The following is a 21,261-nucleotide window of genomic DNA, read 5'->3' as shown; positions in this document are numbered from 1 at the left end:
AAGTATATTTCATGCACAGCAGATGCAGGATGCTCCAATTTTGGGACACTCCTCTTCCATTAACGTCCAGGTGAAGCATGTATGATTTGGTTCATGCTTTTGGCTTCAGTCCAGTGTTAACAGGTTTTGTCACACTAAAGATCAGGAGAAATAAAAATGCAACTTAAGTCATTCACTTGAAACTAAGCTCTTGGAAAATAGTTTTGAGGCTGTATGACAACTTGATACTGACTCAGACTTTTCCTTTAATCAGTTTTGATCACACAGCACGAGTGTCATTGAAAGTATGCACATTTTATGGCTGCAGTCAAACCACTGTTTCATGCTCATTCAGTGGTTGGATGTCAGATTAAGGTATATGCTTTATGTAAATAAGAGACTTGAATGTAAGTTTAAGGTCTGGTTCAGAAGCAGAGAGAAGAGAGCTGAAGCTTAATCAGCTGAGACTCAGCAGAGACATTTATCCATGCTGGAAAGTTTATGTTCTGTGCTGTCTAAAATTCAACCCTCAAAAAAAGAAAATTTGGAAATTTAGCTGTGATTAAAAAGAAAACTGCTCAGGACCTTGAAGCCTTAAGCTTTCCGTCGAACTCATGAATAGAGACTGGATGACTGAAGCGTTTTTATATAACTTTTGATGGTTCAGCGTTGTTTAAGGAGGGCTACAGGTCTTTAGTGTAGGTTATACAATCAATAATCACTCTGAGGTGCTCTTCACAAACGTTTTATGGTCATATTAGACTGAAGGGGATTTAAGGAAGCAGAAAAAACTGTTTTAAAGGCTTATGTTAGGTGAGGAGATTCAGAGTGTGTCCTTAAATAACCAGCCCACCAGTGTGGACATAAAGTGACCAAGCCTGAGATTAATCTTTTATGTGCAGGCTCCTCGACTTTGTTACAATCTATAACTGGAGCTTTCTGTGGAGCGCTGTGCTGAATGATTATGGATACGTGACGAGAAAATCCATTTAAACTCTTGGGACTCAGGCCAGTGCAGCCGCATGGCGTCATTCCTTACCTTAGATATCTATCAGTGACCACCACAGTCTGCTGATAGAGGTTAACAAATAGACTACACTGTCCTGGATTGACCTGTTGAGGACCAGAGATATTCATGAGATGGTTTAAGCCTTGCCTTGCCTGACCTGGATTATACATTTAAGATAGACTCTGACAAATAGTACAGGCTAGATCTGCTCTTTGTTTTTTGGTGTGTTAAAATAAATATTGAAAAGCTACCTTTTAAACTAAACAATATGCTGATTTATCTCAACTCTGCTTCATTACACAGAAAAAATCTCTGTAAATTGTGTTCCACTGAGTGTCAAAGAGTTTTTGAAGAACAAAAAAAGGCCATTAATTTTTTAAAAAGAACATTTAATTCATCATGCCATGACACAAAATGATGGAACAACTAAGATACAAAACAAAGGTAAGACTGAGATGTGTTGTTACTACCAGGAACTAAAGTCTCCAAAGGTGGTTTTTCCTTTGGACTTCTTAGCCATTGATCCGCTGGTGGACAGCCCACTGGTGGATGGCCCGCTTTCATCTTCTGCGGCCGGACGTTTTCTGAGGTGGAAGTATAAAAATACAATCAGCATTTTCCCCTCACAGATGTGTGTGAATATCTCGTTTCTCCTACACATGCAGAGGGAGATGAGCATATTCTACGCTGTAGCGTCCTTCCTGTCTGACTGGCATTTGAACCAGAAAATGTCTTGCTGTGGGACAACAGCACTGACCACTGCACCACTGTGTAGCCTTCTTATCTTCCAATGAAGCATTTTAATTTTTTCTAATTGATAATTTCTCCCTCTCACTCCTAAAAAACATTCATATGGAACTTTTTTCAGACAAATGTGCTGCTAAAAGCTTTTTCTGCATGTGAATCTAAAAGGATTTTGATAGCTGCTGCAACACCTAATTATGCCACCTCTATATTGAACGGTCGTGAAAATGGACACACAGTTAAGTGGAAATATGAGTACTGAGACGCTGTGCATAACCACATGTGTGAAATTGATTGGTCGACACAGGCAGGAAAGGAGGGTTAAGTTCTGAAGGGAAAAAGTCCTCAACAAGATGAAATGATGATGCTAAATATCTCTCAAAACACACTTCAGCCACCATAGAATATCATCAGTTCACTATGCATCTTCACTTTTTGATTATGAGAGTAATTTCTTTCCTTTTTCCCTGCAAAATTGTCCAAGGTAATGCATTTAATGTATTCTAGCTATATTGCCTTTGTGTGACATCATTTTAAGTGATACTCAAAGAGGAAGAGAAAGACACAATACAATAACGCCATAAAACTTAATGCAGCCAACAGAACTTTATATTTATCTGCTTGAGTCTAATGTGTTATCCTTATTACACTTGACATCATTTTCAATCATTAAGCTCCTTTAAAACCAAAACAAGTCCATTCACTTCAAACTAAAATGAAATAAGGTGCTATATCACAAAACACAATGAGACAAACCTGGACTCAGTGAAAATAAGTTCTGGATAATAAACCCGTACTGTCCCTGGAGGGAAATGGGTAATTTTTCCACAACTGGCAATTCTGCACTTTATGTTTCTGCTCATCCTGTGCTGCTTTTCAACAATCATGTTTTATCACCCATTCATTATTATTTTGCCTCTCAAGTCGATTTTATTAGACACTGAGAGAAAGTGTATTGCAGTTTGTGTGGAGGTCGGTTCAACATTTGAGTCAACAATCTGTCCAGGGAGTAAAAAAGTGTTCTACAGCTTTTTTTTATGCATACGCAGCTTTTATATACGTCACAGAGATGTTAGTTGGTGAGTCACAGTGAAACAGAAGCACGGTGTAGTTTGATTAATAGTAAATCAGTATGCATGTGCTATTGCATGCGTGTGTCCTTACATGGTGGCAGGGTTGATGTATTTCCCCACGCCTGCTTTGAAGGTCTTTGGCACCTCCTCTTTAGCTTTCTTTAGGGTGGCGTTGTTCTGCTGCCTCTCCTCCTCTTGCTTTTGTAGCTCCTTCTCTCTCTCCGCAGCAATCTGACAAAAAAAAAAAAAAATCAGAGAACATCTAAATCCCCATAAATAGATACCAGATCAGAGGAAGCAGAGACTACACAGACACCAGCAGACTTCATGCTTGAGATGATCACTCGCATGTTGACATACTCACTGCATTATCTGTTTTGAGTGCAGGTTAGACAATGAGTTCAAAGTGGACAAATAGCCTTTCAAACTTAAATTAAGTAGTCATGTTGTTGAAGAGTTTCATGTAAAATAGCCAGGCGCATAATCAACAGTCTTATACTTGCTATGTTTGCTCTGAACTTGTTTTTATTATCTTGGATCTAAAATCAAACAGAGACTATAAAACTTTAATTCAAGGCTAAACAGAGTAGTAAAAAGTGATGCCTAATAAAACTGAGGAAAGGGTTTCAGGGCCATGGAGACATCTTGTGTCCAGCTGTTAAAGTTAAAAAAAAAAAACCAAAATATATTTCTATATTCTGGACTATAAATAGAAGGGAGAGAAGAGAACGAGATGTAGTTTCATATAATCATCTGAAGTTACTCAACTTTTTTGTGGAAAAGCACTTTAGACACTACTTTCTAAATAAAGCAGAATTTAAATATATATTCATTGTATGTGTAGAGCAGTCCTTTTCTCTGGGCGTGAAGCCTCTGCTGGATGCTGGCAACCGGTGCAGTATGTTTCAGCACAACAGAGAGGCCATGTAGATCCTCAAGGACTTTAATTAAATCAAAACACATGAGCATAGTGCACTTTGCATATGACGTAGTACTGGCTGTCAACGCTAGGTGGCAGTATGGCAAAGCAAGATGCTTTTATGTAGGACTAAGTGCAGGACCAAAATACCATTTAAAAATCAGTGATTAGACATTATAGATTTTTAGAGGTAACACTGGCTTATTCCAGTTGGTGGCGCTACAGCAAAAACATGAAATTAACCTCTGCATTTCTAGAGAGGCAGACACTGATGATACATGTGAAATTTGAAGCACATCAGATGTTATGTATGAGAGTCACACCAACTTCCTGTGAATTTGGCAGGATTTCAAAAATGGTTGCCATCCACACCAAAGGGTGCTTTAATAAGACATTTCAGTGTTGTGAACAAATACTGAGGCCTCTCACTCAAAATCTGAGCTTGATAGGTTCAACTCAGTTATAGATAAGAAATATGGCCCAGTTGCAACGTTTCCTGTCACGGGTAGGGGGCAACAGGGGCTTAACAGTAACATTGACTTTTTGTTTTAATTCTAAATGTATATAGGGGTAGACATTGATTTTTTACATGTGAAATTTGAAGAAAATTAAATGCTTTATGTGAGATTTACACCAACTTCCTGTGAATTTGGCAAGATATCAAAATGCAAGCCATTGCCAGTGAGGAGTCAATTAACAAGACATATATGTATTGTGGCTCTAATAATACTACCACTAATAATTATTATTATTATTATAACAGCAGTCCCTTCCCTTTCTTTATCCTTAATATCAATACAGCTAGAGCAATGTAGACAAAACATGGAACTTTGTATAAATAACTGTTAATAATTACTGTAGAGAAAAAAGTTTTTGTCTACCAGTGTTGCTCACTTAATGTCAACCTAAAACATGTTAAAGACTTTTCTTCAGTGTCCTTCTCTGTTTCAAATCAATAAACAGACAAATATACTACATTACAAGTCAGTATTGTCGATACATCTGGAAGCAGAGAGAGATACAAACCTGAGCATCAGCCTCTTCATATGGGTCCACAAACACAGTTGTACTTATGATCTTGATCTCCGACTGTAAAACAGTTCAACAAAAAAAAATTAATTCCCCGAAAGGGACAACTCTCTCTAAGAAAAATGGAACAGAGCATCAATTGATGGTGTGTAAACAATTCAATTTCACTGAAATACTGAAATGTTATCCAAATAAAAAAACCCAGCTTACAGCTTGGGAAAAATTGTAATTAGTATAACTTGCAAAAAAACCCAAAATAATCCCAATTATGTACAGTGTTTAACAAATTTATTAGACCACCCTGACCCTAACCAAAGTAAGGTTTATGCCACAGCTGCCCTAAATTAACAGCATTGGTAATTACCAAAATCATTTTTTATGTTTCTGCAATGGTTAATACACCAATATGTAGAAGCTCTTTAACTGAAATGATATTTTTAATGCTAAAATATAATTATTATTGTTATCCATGAATTTTCAAATTTACTGATTTACAAAAAAACAAAATAATAGTAAAGCACATCAATATTTCTTGATTAATATGTCAAATAATAGTTATTTACTTGCATTCCTGAACAGAACAATGAGTTTTAGTGGTTGAATGTTATGCTTGATGTATTTCTGACTTCTCAGAGAAGCCCAGTGAGCCGGCTCAAATTTGGGTGAATTCAGTTTGAAATTCCTCATTCCTGTTCAAAATGGTAAAACGTGGAGAGCTCACTGAAAATGAAAGAGTCTGTATTAAAGCACTTCATGACGCTGGATGGTCTTTGAGACAAATATGACAGGTGGTCTAATAAATTTGTTAAGCACTGTACATTTTAAACACTATAACAACATGTTTATGATTTAAGGCTGACTTTTAACTGACTGAGACAACACTTTTAGCCTCTCAAAGACCAAAAAGAGCCTGTCGATGACATTTTAAAGTCATCTCTCACTGGCCCTTGCTTTATTTCTCGTCTCAGCAGCTGACCTTTAGATGATCCATGTAAGGGTCAAACAGCACTATGGCTGAGTCCTGCCCTCCTCAGCTGATATTAATCTTAGTCATCTAGGAACTTAAAATGATTTTGCAGTTGAACTGTGTAATTTGCTCTGGACAGGGGTGTGGGATAAATGTCAAGATAGAAAAATGTGGGATGCTATTTCTCAGATTTCAGCGAACATGTTTAAATATTTTGTTGTGTTTTGTTTGAGGCAGTCTAGAGCAGTGTTTCCCAACCTTTGCCCTTGGAGCCACCCTACCTGTACCTTGGAAAAGCTGCCATCCCACCCACCCAAGACCCACACAAAAAGAAAAAAGATGTACTGTTGACAAAAATCAACATCCATTCAATTGATAAAACAGTAAGAGAAAAACACCTACACGTTTTTGTTACCAAAAGAACTTAATATATATCTTAAAAATAACGGTTTTATTGTGGTTTTGGTTAAATCTACTTATGGCAACGCCAGAGCAGACAAGAGACCCCCTAGGGGGGCACGGATGGTCTAGAGTGATATGCAAGCTCAGCCTTTATTCATTTATTGTTTTAACAAGATGGATCTGTCTTGGCGAGATTTTAAAAGGCTGAGAAAAGTCAAAGTACTACAACAATCTACATATTAAACAATTAACTGTGTAATATCCAGTCCATTAGATATTTTTGTAAAAACACGAAATTAGGTGTTAAACATCACCAGCTCCTACCTTTGGCTTGTCTGTTTTGGGATCACTCTCCACATTCTCCATGGCTGTCAGTGCCTCGAATCCACCAACAACCCTAGAGAAGAGAAACATATAAAACATTTTTCATTTTAAGATGACAGCAAAAAAGAAGCAAACAGCCCAGGGCTCCTTATACAACTACCAGCTCATTTTCATTATTATCACAACAAAATATGTTGGAAATTCAACCATTACATGTTGAATGAACTGAATAATAAATTAAGACTACATGAAGGTAGAACCATTCATGACAAGAAGGCTGAGGCTTTACAAAGTAAGATCTGTACAAGTTTAATCTATTCGACTCCATCCAGCTGTTGATGAATTTGTGAATGCCTCATAATCTTCCTCAGACAACAGTGAACAAGATATGTTGCAAAAGCTTGATTTTGTTGTCTTTCTTGTGCACAAAAGCACAACAGAAAAAAAACACCCACAGAAGATGTAGAGTCTGCCAAACAGTGAGGGCAAAAAGGCCAATGTGTTATGGGCTCCCCTGCTGCAGAGCGCTGTAAGACGTTGCTCTCACTTTGCTCTTTAAACTGAAAAGTCTTTATCCAGCTGCTCCTGTGGGGGCCTCTTGGTTTCATGTGCTAAGTGAAAAACACTCAAATAGTAAAACCAATGGCTAGCAGGGGGGTCCTCTGAGGCCACATGTGCTCTGCTGTCACATGCTCACATCAACAGAGGAGCTTAGAAATTCCACTACTCATTGATTTTATAAAATCAGATGAAATCATTAAGTGATAGAAGGTTACAGCCCAATAAATTAACTTCAAAAAACAAATATTGCTGAAAGAATTCTCATCTCAGGCCCTGTTTTCAAACTCAGTTAGACAACCATGTTTTGATTTCAGTTAAGACATTCAAGCAGATTACTGATGATGAAATAATATTTTCTCCATTAGAGTGGGAGGGTTGCCAGTTCAAATCCTGGTCAGACCAAGTCTGGGAATAGGTCTGGTCTGGAGAGGTTCCAATTCGCTGTTTGAGCAAGGCACTGAACCAACAACAGCTGGGGCAGTCTTTCATATGCAGCCCCTCACCCTAACATTGCTTCATTGGTTTACATGTCCAAACGATCCTGTTTGTGAAAGTGCAGGTGTTTCAGCCTACGTGTGTACAGCTTGTTAAACAACAGTGTGTAAAATCAAATTCCAGCTCTCTTTTTCCTCTTCTTCTTTGAATCATTATTGCAGACTGTAGGGATAAGTCCTCTCCTGTTTTTTTCTCTGTTCTAAGGCCTTTTAAAAACACAAATGTATGAAATTCAGCCAAAACAGCACAAACAGTATGTCAAAGCTGTTTTTATCTCCTAACACTTAACATCACTGTACTTACATTTTCTTCAACTAAGGACAAACAATTATGCTTTTAAATGTTTTAGGAAAAAGTTTGGTAGCAAAACTATAAAACTCTTAACCTACTCTGAGACGCACTAACGTGAAAGTTAAACCAAAGGAAAAAAGGCATAAACAAAACTCTGAATTGTGTAAACATGCATCAATCTGTAGAGAGTCTATGTGAGTATCACTTAGAACTTTATCTTTGATTCATCTCTTCTCTCCTGCACTGCTGTCACTAGAAATCAGCAGAAACAAAAAGAAAAAAAAATAGGATTAATGAAAGAGCATCACACCTGGAACAAAAGATTCAGGTGGAGTTTTTCTTGTTGTGATTGATGACAATAGTCTCAAAATGTTTGAGTTTACTTAAAAACTTTCTTCCTTCAGTGCCATGGATTTAACTTTATTTCAATATAAACTGTGAAGCGCCTGGTGCTGAGGGGGTTTAAAGCACTGACTGTGAACTGCAACGTCCCAATTCCAGTCTGGCCAAGGACATTTATTGCACACTGGTTTTCAAATTTCTCTCTTATTTCCTGTCAGTACATTTCTTTCAAGCTGCTGGAAAAGACCTACACTAAAACACTAACCAATGTTTGAAATAGGTAAGATTTTAGCTCAATAAGTAACCAAAATGTCAAATAAGTCAAATATTGAGGGGGTGGATATGTCGAATATCTATAGAATGATTTATGTTGTAATGTTAACTCAATGAAAGAGCAGCTCTCAATTAAGTTTAAAAAAATGGCTTGAAAATGTTCTGTCCAAATTACAAAACTAAGGACATACCTGCTGATTTAACAGAAATGTATGCCTGAATTTTATGTTACATCTCAATTATCTAGAATCCAAAGATCCTTAATTGCACATAGTGAAGGCCTAGTATTCTTCCTCTGGCCATTGAGTTTGGTCAGTTCAAAAATGTTCCCAAAGAAAACAGACTCTGAGTTATGGGATTTAGCAGCAGTAGAAAGTGAGTCCCATTTTTTGCAACTACTTAATATGATGATCTAAGAGAAGTACTGCTTTGTGAAATGACTGAATTTGCAGTCGCTTGATGGGCAAAAACTGAAATGGCAGTTAAAATTCCATGTGTTTAAACTTGCTAATTTGTCTCAAAATTCTGGAAAGAAGACAAGATAGTTTAGCTTATTTAATAATCTTTAGTTTGTCTCCATCCTTCTTTTCTGTTCTATGATAATGAAGGAACTATTATGCACTCTGATCCTGGTTTGTTTAGATTCTTGGTGATTTGTGAGCACATGTGGGCTTAGCATATGATTGAAGTTTTTATTTCATAATTGTATCATACATACAAGCTATGTTAAAGATTCTAAAATGGGTAACTTTTCTTCCTCTCTATCATACATAACTTCAAATGAATATCTTAGTTTGGAAACATTTGGTCTGACTTTTATGAACATGAGGACTGGGTTCACACTACAAGATAATCTGGTTGATTTCAGGCCTGAATCCCCCCATCTGATCACAGTCAACAAAGGCCAGATTATCTGATGGTTCTAAAGATTATCTTGTCAGATTTTACTGTGGTTTGAAGCGTGTTAAGGGTGATTTTACACTCCCTTATCTGCTTGAAAGACAACTGAGGCGGCCTCCGTTTCAAATAGCAAATAATAAACATGTTCATTTTTCGCAATCAGAAATCCTGTTGTGTGGGGAGAACGCTGATTGCTGAATGGGCAGTATGTGAGTTGTTACATGGAATGGAAAGATAACTAATCAGGAAGCGAGCTGACTGGAGAAGGAAGCACCTCAAACACAGCTTTGGCCACCAAATTACATGCAAAGTATAAAGTTAGATGGTTGTTCGAAATGGAGGAACAACATGCTAATTATGGCAACAACAGAAGTGTTTAAACAGTTTGTCCATTAAAATGTACCAAAATCAACCTGATGAGGAGTGGAGTTGAAAAGTACCAGGAGCCAACAGCTAGCCAAATTTAGCTTGTTTCAGGGTTCCTACACTTAGATAAAATTCAAATGTAACACTTTAAAACATTTTTAAAGACCTAAATTGAGAAAAAACCACTTTTTTATGAAAGGCATGCAAGATTTACCAGTTTACTGGATCAGGGCTAAAATCTTTGATTTAGTGTACTGTTTAGGAATGGTTTAGAGCAAAAACAAAAACAAAACAAAAAAAACAAAACAAAACAAAACAAAACAAAACAAAACAAAACAAAACAAAACAAAACAAAAAAAAATTCCTAAATTTGGGAGATTAATTTTTTTATTGCTGTAAATGCCTTCAGTTGTTACATGGGTGAGCATTACACACACACAAAAGATTAGAATTGTATTATGTTGGCTAGAAAACAAAGATATAATAAGGACACATCTTAATAAACGTCCCTTCTAAAATTTAAGACCTCTCACTGGTAACAATAAGACTTTTTAAAACTTTTTGAGGACTTACATTTCAAATGTCTATTTTAAGACTTTTCAAGGATCTGCAGGAACCCTGCTGTTTACTTAAAAATCCATGCTTGACTGCAAAAGATTTGAAAGCAGAGATCCTGGTTGTATACCCTGATCACAGTGAAAAGAAACTAACATTACTTTAAAATAAAAATTAAAGCTTTTGAGGATACAGGTGAACTACTTGGCTTAAGCCAGCCTTCAGCATGCAGACTTCACATAAGGTGTACAAAGATCAGGTGAAGTGACCCGACATGGCCAATCCCATTAAAATTTGCAAAGAGTGCAGTCTGGGAAGGATAAAAAAGCTGGACGTGAGGTGAAAGCAGAAGCTTTTAAAGCGTTGACCACATGAAGAAACAGTCAGTTGAAAGCAGTCTGAATATTTTTAGACAACAGCCAGGACTTTCTCCAAAAGAAAACCATTTTAGATCATGCTCAGCTCAGCAGAGAGAGAAAAAGAGAGGAGATTCAGCAACTGCTAAATTTTTTACTGCTGTCAGCCAGAAGTCAGACTGGAAGTCACAACACCGTTTGTTCTGTCTGGACTTCCAAAGGAACAAAATATAAATAAAAAAATTAGGTTGAGAAAAAGAGACAGAAAGGAAAGAAAAGGATAGGAGAAAGAGGAGACAGACCACGAAGAGAGATTAAAAAAAAGGAAGGATGTGACACAACCATTTGTGTAAATGACTCTGATTACAAAGCAAGTGTCTGTCATGACTGTCATCTTTCCAAGCCTTTTCCTCTGCTGCTACACTAAACACACTGAGCCACAGTAGCGTCGATATCTAAAGAAAACTCAACTCATGCTTAATTAAATATAGAGAGTTTACCTTCCAAACACTGTGTGCTTCCTGTCCAGGTAGGTGCATGACCTGAATGTGATGAAGCTGAGAGAAAACAGAGTAAACACATCATTACATTTGTATCAATAATTCAATAAATAATACTATGAACTCTAGTAATACACTGTAAATACACCCATTAAATCCATATTATGTGCTGATAAGAATATACTGTAATTCATGTAAAATGCAGTAATATACTGTAATTTTATTTTTATTATTGCAAATGCATTACTATATGCTTGATTTTTAATTTAAGCAGCATCTATTGTGTTAATTACAGGCTTTATCCTTATCAAAAACTTGCAAATTCACACAATCTACATTAAACTAATAACTGAATTAACTTCTCTGAAACTAAGCCATACAGTCTGTGTTAAACTACAAAGGTTCATATACTCTGTGTGGAAAGTTAAATGTAAGGACTTATGAAAAAGAAAGAACTAAACTTCAGAGAAGCCTAACACTAAATCGCAAAATAACACAAGAAACACCTGCAAACACTTAATTAAGAATGGTTAAAGTGTTTGTTAACACTGTTAAAATGAGATTTAAAAGCCAATAACACATCCCTAATTGCATTTTTAGTCATATAATATGCTCATTTAAAAGAAATGTTCAAATATAACATTTCTTTAATTATACTTACTTATCCAACACAGTCCAACTCAGATGTACTAAGTAAATAAATATAACTGATTCTGACTAAAGACAATTTGCTTCTTGACTTCACTCCTATTGGGGCTCAGCAAAGAAATCAAAGGAAACAGAGTGAAAAACAAAATAACATTTTCTACTGGCTGGCTTTCAAGAGCTGAAAATCAAGGCTTTATAAAACATTTCTTACAACTGGGACTTGTTGGTATTTGGACCGGAGTTGGCCATGCTGAGAACCCCCCGGCCCGTGTGGGACAGGTTAGGCCGAAACTCATCCTTGAAAGGTTTTCCCCAGAAGGATTCCCCTCCTGGGAACAAGAGAAGAGCAGGTGTGGGTGGAGGCAAAGACACAGAGACATACAGAAAAGGAGAAAGAGGCACACAGGGAAATATTTTCTCTGAGAATGACTGAGGGTTACATAACTGAGCATCTTTAAAACCACTGAATGTTTTGTCATCATGATGTTTGGCCCGACTATGAAAGCTTAAAATGATAGGAATAATTCATATTTAGGTTTGACGTTCAACATAGAATCACACTGAGATTATGACCTTATTTATAAGTGAGACCTGTTTACGAAGTGAAATGATGATTATAGAAATAAAAAATGCAAATTATTAAGAATAATACAAAAAAGCTAATTAAGTAAAGTAGCAGACATCAGTTTAACGGATCAGTTTCTTAAATGATACATCAAAAATCCTTGAAAATCATTGCTGTGTGGCTGATTTAATACCCACTCATACAATATACTGTTCTATTAGCTTCCCTTTAATTTATCAGGAACGAATAAACAAGCACAGTGTATATTAAACCGTAAAATCCTTTCATGCTTTAATATAATCTGTGTGACAAGTTTCAGTCTATAACGCTAATTCAGACAAACTGGCAAAACACTGAGGGATGTTTTTTTTTTTATTTAATCTCTCCAGATCAAAAACTGTGGATTTAATTAAAACATTCCCTCAGACTTATATAACAGAACCAGTTGCTTATCTTGAAAATAAAAAAAAACAAATGACTGTGTTCATTACTGACTGTGTCCAGTAGTGTTAATAATCAAGATTTTTAGGGTTATTCTGTATTGATACTTCTTATGTATGTGAGTTTTTGCATGCGGAATCTGTATGTGGTTAACTGTTGTCTATGGCTGCAGCACGAGACAAATTTCTCCCTCTGTGGGACAATAAAGTTAATCTGATCTTAGCGTTTTATCTTAGCCAGCACACTGCAAAATTTGAGCATTTTTTAAAATCAATGTCTATTGGTAAATCAAATATATTTATGTCAAAGAAACTGATAAAATCAGCAAAGGTTTTCTTGTGATACCAGTGAAACTGGTATCACACATTTCCGTTTTACCAGGAAGGAAATGTGTTTAACATGTCAGACCTCAAGCTCAGAAAAGATGTGGTAAAGTAAACGTCTGTTTACAAGATCCTACAACTTTTCAACCATTCAACCTTAAATGGATGAACAAAAACATCCTTTTCAAGAAGAAGGAAAACACTGAACTAAGTTCAAGGGAGAGAAGCTTCTCCAGTTAAGGTATTGAAAGCCTGAACATATTCATAGAAACCAATCAGACACTGCTTGTTTGTCTACAAGTAATATTATTATGTGCACACTTTCCAGCAGGAGTCACTGATAGTTAATAGAGTTAAGTTTTGTAGTTGCACCATCTTGGAAGTGTAACGTATGTAAACAAAACCGAGCTCACTTTGGGGAGTAAAGCTGATGAGACTGGGTTCATACAGGGTTTAATTTTACACTCTAATGCACAAAACGATTTATTTTTATATCAATACTAGTAAATCCAATAAATAAAAAAACTTTGTTTGGCAATGGCACAAATTAAAAGCTCTGTCTGTGGTTTAACTTGAATTACAACCAGAGATAGAAATAAGGAGCTGTGTCTTTTCCTGAAACATAAAAGCTCTGTTTGCCCTTGAACATGGAGCCATGTAGAGAGCCTTCAGCTGTGAATCATTATTCAGACTGACTTTATCATTAAGAATCATCATGATGAGAATACAGGCACACGCTACAGGAGCTTATTGGTGTCACATGGGGAGGAAGAACTGTTGCCCTGAGGTGTGTTTCGCTGTTTCACCAGCTGGTGCGTGTGCATTAAACAGCTAGGTACAGTATGTACTGTATGTGTGTTTTTCTGCTTAAGTTTAAATGCACACCTTCAAGAACTATTCAAAGGCTTTGTGCAGCAGTCAACCAGCTGACATTTCTGCATAATTTATCTCCTCGTTGACATTTACCTCAGTATGACATGATCATACATGAAGTGTGAGTGACAGAGGAGGATGAAAAGAGAAATAAACCCTCACCAGTGGGTTAACCAATTAATTCCCTCTTTATAGTTACAGCTCAGCCTTAAACTTCTACCAACGGAAAAAGTTAAACAGGAAAGAAGTGCATGAATATGAAATCACCTTTCACTGGCTGACAGCTGTGAAGCAACACAACTAATTAACACATCTAGACATTTTCAAGAATGGGTTTGTGTGTTTCTGCTTTCTTACATTCATGTCTGGGATTTCAGTCACAAGTCAATGTATAAAACATGTCTGCCTCTAAAGTATCTGCTTCTGAAGGGTTTTAGATCAATGAGGCTCATCTGAAGTCTGGAAAAAATGTGAACGCTACACTGAGCAGACTGCAGGATGAGTCTCTCCTCCAATATATATGCAGGTGATGAATGAGAGGGATAAGGAAACGGATTTTCTTCTAACATTTGAGTATCAAAATCCAAAAGTCAAGCAAGTATCGTGTCAAAGTTCAACATCTTATTCTGTCATCACCACCCCCAAAAAACCCATAAAATGGAAAAAAATGAGTGTGTACTGGAAGGTCAATGTTTGGAACATCCCAGGACTAAATGCTCACTTCTTCAGGAGTGCTTTTCAAAATGGCATGAAAACCTTGGTTTTCCTTTATTTGAAAGACTATTTAGTAAAGCTATTTCAACATTTTCTTAAATTAAATATTGCTGTGAGGCGCAATACCTTTTCACAAACCAAGGGCCCAATAAAGGGAAAATTAGGTGACCTGGCATTTTCAATCCACAAGACATTTGCCTTCAGTCATAAGTGCTGCCTGTCCCTTCATGTTTGTTCTGACAGTGGGAGTCTTACCACTATGTTTTGTTGATTTATTGTCCTCTGTTTTTCAGTATGTTAAAGGAAGCTATATTTACCTCTGCCAAGGAGGTTATGTGATCGGCAGGGTTTGTTAGTTTGTTAGCAACATAACTCAAAAACTTATGGACGGATTTTGATGAAATTTTTAGGAAATGTCAGAAATGGCATAAGGAAGAACTGATTTGATTTTGGGAGGGATCTGGATCACCGTCTGGATCCAGGAATTTTTTAAAGGATTCTTTACTATTGGGAGATAGGGCTAATGGCGGAGGTCTGCGCTCTCCGAGTGCTTTTCTGTTTCTTACTGAAATCTCCTCTTTTTCTCATCAATTTGCATGATCGGCGCAAGCCTTAAAGGGACAGTGTGTAAAACTGGGAATATTATTGACATCTAAGAGTCAGAACACTGCAATGCTTGCTTACTCTGCCCTCCTGTTGGTAAAGTCCTGGTGGTTTTCCAGAAGAAGAAGTCATCCATAACAGACTCAAGTATTTCAGTATTTTTGTCTCTGTGTGGACAGGGCCTCAGTGGTAACAGTTAAAGGACCCTTCTGTGGAACTGTAGAAGCATGGCAGTGAAACATGGGGGAGTCAGTGGAGAGGAACCCTTCTTATGTAGGCGGTGTACAAAAGGCTAAGTATAAATCAGCCCTCTGAGCCTTCAGCTATTTTTTAACCACTGTGTCTCGTCTGGACTTTTTGTCTTAGAAAGCTTGTAAAACATCAACAGTGTGGTAAACAGTCAAGCTCTAAACATCCATTTCTTCAGGACAACCTGGGCTTTAAGAACATGTGTGCTACAGGAATGTCACTTGAATTTTAACCAAGTTCTGGGACTATGAAGACAAGAGAAAAAACTAAACAGAAATCAAAACTCAAAGATTTCTATGTATTACACACAGTAAACAACAATGACTAAGGGTTTTTTGCAGTTCTCTCATCTCTCCAGAAGTCTTCAGAGTATTCATATTTTAAAAAAGGTAAAATGCCCTTGCGTTTTTGAGAATTTCAGTCATTATTCAAAGCAGTTCCTGTCTATATCCTGTAATAATGAGCACCTTGCAAATGCTTACAGGCAGTTGATTACTGTTACTGTGATTAACATTGGCAGTATAAATAGTTCTAAAATAAATATTTTAAACATACAGCTAAAAAAGAGAATGACAGAAGTCGAAAGCTTCACTGCAGCAGTCTATGAAGAGTTCATGATACAGAAATAACATGATAGTTTGACAATTACTGCATGGTGCAGTCTGTTAAAACCTCAGCAGAAATCTGTCAAAAAAGCAAGTTAAAGGTGTTTTCATTCATGAACTCTGTGCATATGTTGTTTGGTTCAGGTGATGAGGCCTTTTTCACCCGCAGGTCAGGAATTCTGCACCTCCATAAATCTGTCATGGTGGACACAGTTTGCGTAGCGTTCAGAGACGCCCACAGACACACAGCACTCTTTGTGCTACAGCAGCTCAGACGACAAGAAGGCAGGAAATTAACTATGTGAGGTTGAGTAGTCATTTACACTGAGCTGCCTCTTAAACTGGCTTTTAAAAGGGGGAATTACACCAAATGCTGGTTGATTGGTTGTTCCTCACACCGCCATGCTGTACCCTACACACAACTCTCTTCCATTACATCATCTCCATCTTTTTGTGTGTCCGTGTGTGTATAAGGGTCTTCTGTGCTCCCATGTGCCTTTAGAGTATATTTAGTAACACTCTTGACTTGCGTCTCAATTTGCAAGAGGAATATTTTCGGAGCATTCAAAAAGGAATTATTAATAATTAAGCACACATGGTGTTATATAATTCCAAATGTGGTTTAAGTGCGGTCATCATCTTACCTGTGCCGGTGCCAGTGGGGTCCCCTCCTTGAATCTGGGAACAAAAAGCACTCTGTTAGGTCTAGGTGATGTCAGATGCTGCACATGAAAGCCAAGCCGGGTTGTTCCAGGAGTTTGTGAGGAGCTGTTCCTTCTACTTATAATAGGAAAATGTCTGATTGCTCTAAAGTGGTTGAATTAGACAACCTCATAGTATTTCCTTGTGTGTATGTTTGCTCATGTTTTTAACCTGGAGGGATGTTTCTTTTAAGCACTGTTAGGCAGCGAATATGATTGCAGGACACAGGCCTCTATTGTTCATTGTAAAGGCTCAACTTTCCTATTATTGTTTATATAGCTGAGTACTGCTCTGTGCATTTCTTTAGACTTCTTGTTTTAGTATACACAGGGGGGTTCTGACTGCTGGTGGTGCTGCTGTGGAGGAAAGTTTAGATGAGAGGGTCTTTCTGTACTGTACAGAGATGTGTTTAACATCACATGAGACCAAAAGGTCACAAAAGCAAAAACACATATTTAGATAAAAGTTTTTTTAATTAAATAGCGTCACTGTTTACAAGACTCAGACTCTAATAAGCATAAAAGTAAAATGTCTCCCACTATCAACCATATCTCTATCTCTACAAGTGTTAATAACATCTTAAATCATGACCAGGACTCGGTATGATCTCTTGCTATTCCTGGTGAATGGTGACATTCGAAGTATATAGAAGCCAGGATAAAATACAGGCTACTTCAGCCTGAACTTTCTGTCCCCTCTTAGTTTGAATTGCAAATTAACAACGAGAGTACAAATAAACAGAAATATCATTCCAAAATATGAGAGCGGAGGACATTATGGACAAGAAAACATGAAATCATGTTTTGGCTGACTCCCATATTCAGCAGTATTTATTTGATTTTGAGTTCAAGGCAAAATAAAGGCAGCAGAGCAAGGTAGAGGATGATGCTTCCTGCATACAATGCATCCTGCTAAATGTAGGCAAAGCTCCACTCATCACAAACAGTGACTTAAAATCTACATCAAACTCTGCTAAATTTCCTTTAAATGCTCACTTGAAAACATAAACTCTCAGATCAGACTTACACACTCTTGCACCAGCCACTTCCTAAACTGAACATGGAGCTTAATCCCAGATCAAATGATGCTGACGGCCTCTGAATGTTTGTTTGATGTTTGAAATGTGGAGTCAAATGTGTTGTTGTATCTTGTCTTGATTTTTATGTTGTGAATGGAGCTATTGTAATGCAATACACATTACAGACTTTGTCCTAAAGCTCTATCAGTCAAATTTGAAATGCTGTAAAGATAATCTCGTAATGAACGACAGACCAGATCTTAAATACCAGTAGTACTAAATCACTGAATCCCAGTTGTTTCAGCAAACGCTTGTCAGAGCCTGAAAATATTGTTTCTTTTGTTCCCATGTGAGTAGAGAAAACAGACAACACATACTGCAGTGTAATGTTAAAGTGTCCCTTGTACCTTGTCAGACTTGGCAGATGTCAAACAGTTGCATCATAATAATAGGAAAATTGTTCCCTGTTTGAACAGCCTCTTAGTCTCATATATTAGTCAAACTGTCAGATTCTTTCTAGTCTTTCAGGACATTTTATTTACTAACAACGTCCTGATAAACTGTTTGGAGGACATAGCCCTGATCCCATTAACACACAGCTTCAAACATGTCTTCTGCTCTGAAATTATTCTCCCTGAGGCCATCTTGCTCTCCTTTTTCAGCTGTGATAAGTCGGAGAAGGCGTAAGTGGCACAGTAATTATGTATAAACAATTCAAAGTGCGCCTCCCTCTGTATGAAAACTGTGGGACAGAAAGAAAAGGTAAGGGGTCCTCTTGAGACCAGATGACCACTCAGAGCTACTTTAATTATGGGAGCAGCGGCTCTGAAATATACAGAGAGGCAGCTGATCAGAGAGCTTCTTTTCAAATATTAAGTCTGAGGGGCTTTACTCAAAGCGGGGGATGAAAAACAAAGCTACGTTTATTCATTCAGCAGAAAGAAAAGACATTAATATTCAACAGGAGAAAGGTAATTCCACTGTAATTTTCATAGTTGAAAGATAAACACTTAAAATTAATTTCAAAGTAGTACTTTATAGAATAACATTTATCATCAATATAAAATATGAAACAAGAAGTGGATGTGTTAAGTCTTATTGGGAAAAAACAACCTTGAAAAAACAAAGATCTAAAAACATAAATCTTGCAATGTTGACCATTTACTTCAGGAATGTTACTGACCTGGTATTGTTCTTTACACACCTTTGTTTCACTACATGCTTCTTTCCTGACAACACACGGGGCTGTTGCAAAATTCCAGCTAGCAATGTTTGTGACTAAATCATGTACCCCATGTGTCAAATTGTCAAATATGAAACAACAGAGAAAAAACAGAAGCCTAATAAGGTTTGATCATAAAACAGCAGGTTTTATGACCAAGTAAAGATGCTCAAGTCATATTAGGTACTATGGTAGCTTCAGTAGAAGTAACTGGTAATAGCAGAAAAGTATTTATATTTTGTCTTAGTTTCTTACCATAAAATTTCGGATGGACCTGTGGAAGATTGTCCCATCGTAGTAGCTTTTCTTACACAAACGAATGAAATTCTCTCCAGCTTTGGGAACCTTAAGGGAGAAAAAAGAGACGCAGTAAAAAATGCTCAGCAACTAAGGAAACATGCTCAAAGAACTCACTTGAAATCACTTAAAAAGCTGTCTATAGAAAATAAACCATAAGACAAAGAAATGTAGAGGCTCATGTAGCTTGAAGACACACAACACAGCTGTTAGATGTAATAGCAATGTGACCATATAGATTAAAAACATTGTAAAAATCAAGAGTGTATATATAAGTCATTAAAGTATTGATAGTGTATTAATATGAGTGTGTTACATTTAGATTAATTTTAAAATATAGCTCATGATGACAGTTCGAAGAAAAACATTTTCTGATGAAATGTAAAGACAAAAATGTAAAGACCTCTTACTGTCTAAAACTGTACTAAAATGTTTTTAATTTTTTGTTGACATGAACTAGACCGAAACTTTCAAGAGTGAAATCGACTAAAATGTGAATGAAAATAAAGGACATTTTAATCTAAAGACTAACCGCAACAGATGCCGGGATGAACACTTCTTTGGTCAACCCTGGTTGTTTCAAAAGCACTGTGCAAATACAGTTTGAGTTTATCCTGCCATGTGTTTGTGTCAGCCATCTGAAAGATCAAGATGTATTAATTATCTGACGAGATCTAAAAATACAGGTACATCTAAAAAAAAAAAAAAAATAGAATATCGAGTAAATATTCATTTTTTCCTCTGATTTACTTCTGAAAGTTAAATTTCCATTTATTTTAGATTCATCTCATACAAAATGAAATATTCAAGACTTTTTTGTTTTAATCATGAAGATTACAGCTCACAAAAACAAAAATCCACTCTCTCAAAATATTAGAATATTGTGAAAAAGTCCAATTTGCAAAGGTTTTCTGAAACTTTACTGTCTCTTTCAGGTTCAGTTTACACATTTGCATACACAGGGAAGACTGCTGACTTGACAAATGTCCAGGGGACAATCATGTTTATCCTTCATAAGGAGGGTAAGCCACAGAAGGTCCCTGCTTAAAGGACAGGCTGTTTTCAGTGGCTGTATCAAAGTCCAAATTCCTGATGTCAGTGTAGGTAAATTCTGCATTTCATTTGGAAATCAAGGTCCCAGACACGGGAGGAATATCAAAGTGGCACAGAATCCAAGGTGCTTGAAGTCCAGTGTCAAGTTTCCACAGGTTTGGGGTGACATGTCATCTGTCGGTGTTGGCCCACTGTGCTTTATCAAGTCCAGAGTCAATGCTGTTTGCTGTCTACCAGGAGATTTAAGAGCACTTCATGCTTCCATCTGCTGAGAAGCTTTATGGAGATGCCGATTTCATTTTCCAGCAGGACTTGGCACCTGCCCACAGTGAAGCCAAAACTACCAGAAACTGGTTTTCTGACCATGGTATTACTGTGCTTGATTGGCCAGCCAATTGGTCTGAACATGAGAGACACCTGGGCTTCATAACACCCCAGTAGTGCCACAGAGTGATTGGCTCTATGCCAGGTCCCATAGATGCAGTAATTTGTGTAAAAGGAGCTCCAACCAAGTACTGAGTGCAAAAATGAGCATACATTTCCAGAGGGTCAACATTTCTGTATCATAAATTCTTTCTTGGGGCTAATATTGTAATATTTTGACATTGTTTTTTGTGAGCTGTAATCATCAAGATTAAAACAAAACAGTAAAAAGACATATTTGATTTTGTATGAGATTAATTTAGAATTTATAAAAGTTTCACTTCTTGAATTATATCAAAGGAAAAACTGAACCTTTTCATGATATTCTCATTTTTTGAGATGCACCTGTATGTTACACAGATGGGAAACCAAAAAGAATAACAACTTAAACAGAAAACATGGATTTAGATATAAGAGCTATATGGAGAGTACTATCTAAG

General features: G+C 36.9%; 1 protein-coding gene across 1 annotated transcript in view; it reads right to left on the bottom strand.

Moving 5' to 3' along the window:
- Positions 1–1,356: 1,356 nt before the first annotated feature.
- Positions 1,357–21,261, bottom strand: part of ppil2 (peptidylprolyl isomerase (cyclophilin)-like 2) — a 36,183-nt gene continuing 16,278 nt past the window's right edge. Inside the window, exons 13-20 of the mRNA XM_041787849.1 lie at positions 19,304–19,393; positions 16,751–16,784; positions 11,945–12,062; positions 11,086–11,142; positions 6,447–6,519; positions 4,751–4,813; positions 2,897–3,036; positions 1,357–1,572 (exon numbers count right to left, since the gene is read on the bottom strand). Of these exons, the coding sequence (XP_041643783.1) occupies positions 1,455–1,572; positions 2,897–3,036; positions 4,751–4,813; positions 6,447–6,519; positions 11,086–11,142; positions 11,945–12,062; positions 16,751–16,784; positions 19,304–19,393 (693 nt within the window). The 3' untranslated portion in view covers positions 1,357–1,454. The remainder of the gene's footprint in view (positions 1,573–2,896; positions 3,037–4,750; positions 4,814–6,446; positions 6,520–11,085; positions 11,143–11,944; positions 12,063–16,750; positions 16,785–19,303; positions 19,394–21,261) is intronic.

The sequence above is a fragment of the Cheilinus undulatus genome, linkage group 5, assembly GCF_018320785.1.
Source record: "Cheilinus undulatus linkage group 5, ASM1832078v1, whole genome shotgun sequence".
Lineage (NCBI taxonomy): Eukaryota > Metazoa > Chordata > Actinopteri > Labriformes > Labridae > Cheilinus > Cheilinus undulatus.
Note: the sequence above shows the minus strand (reverse complement) of the source record. Positions and strands in the feature narration are given on the sequence as shown.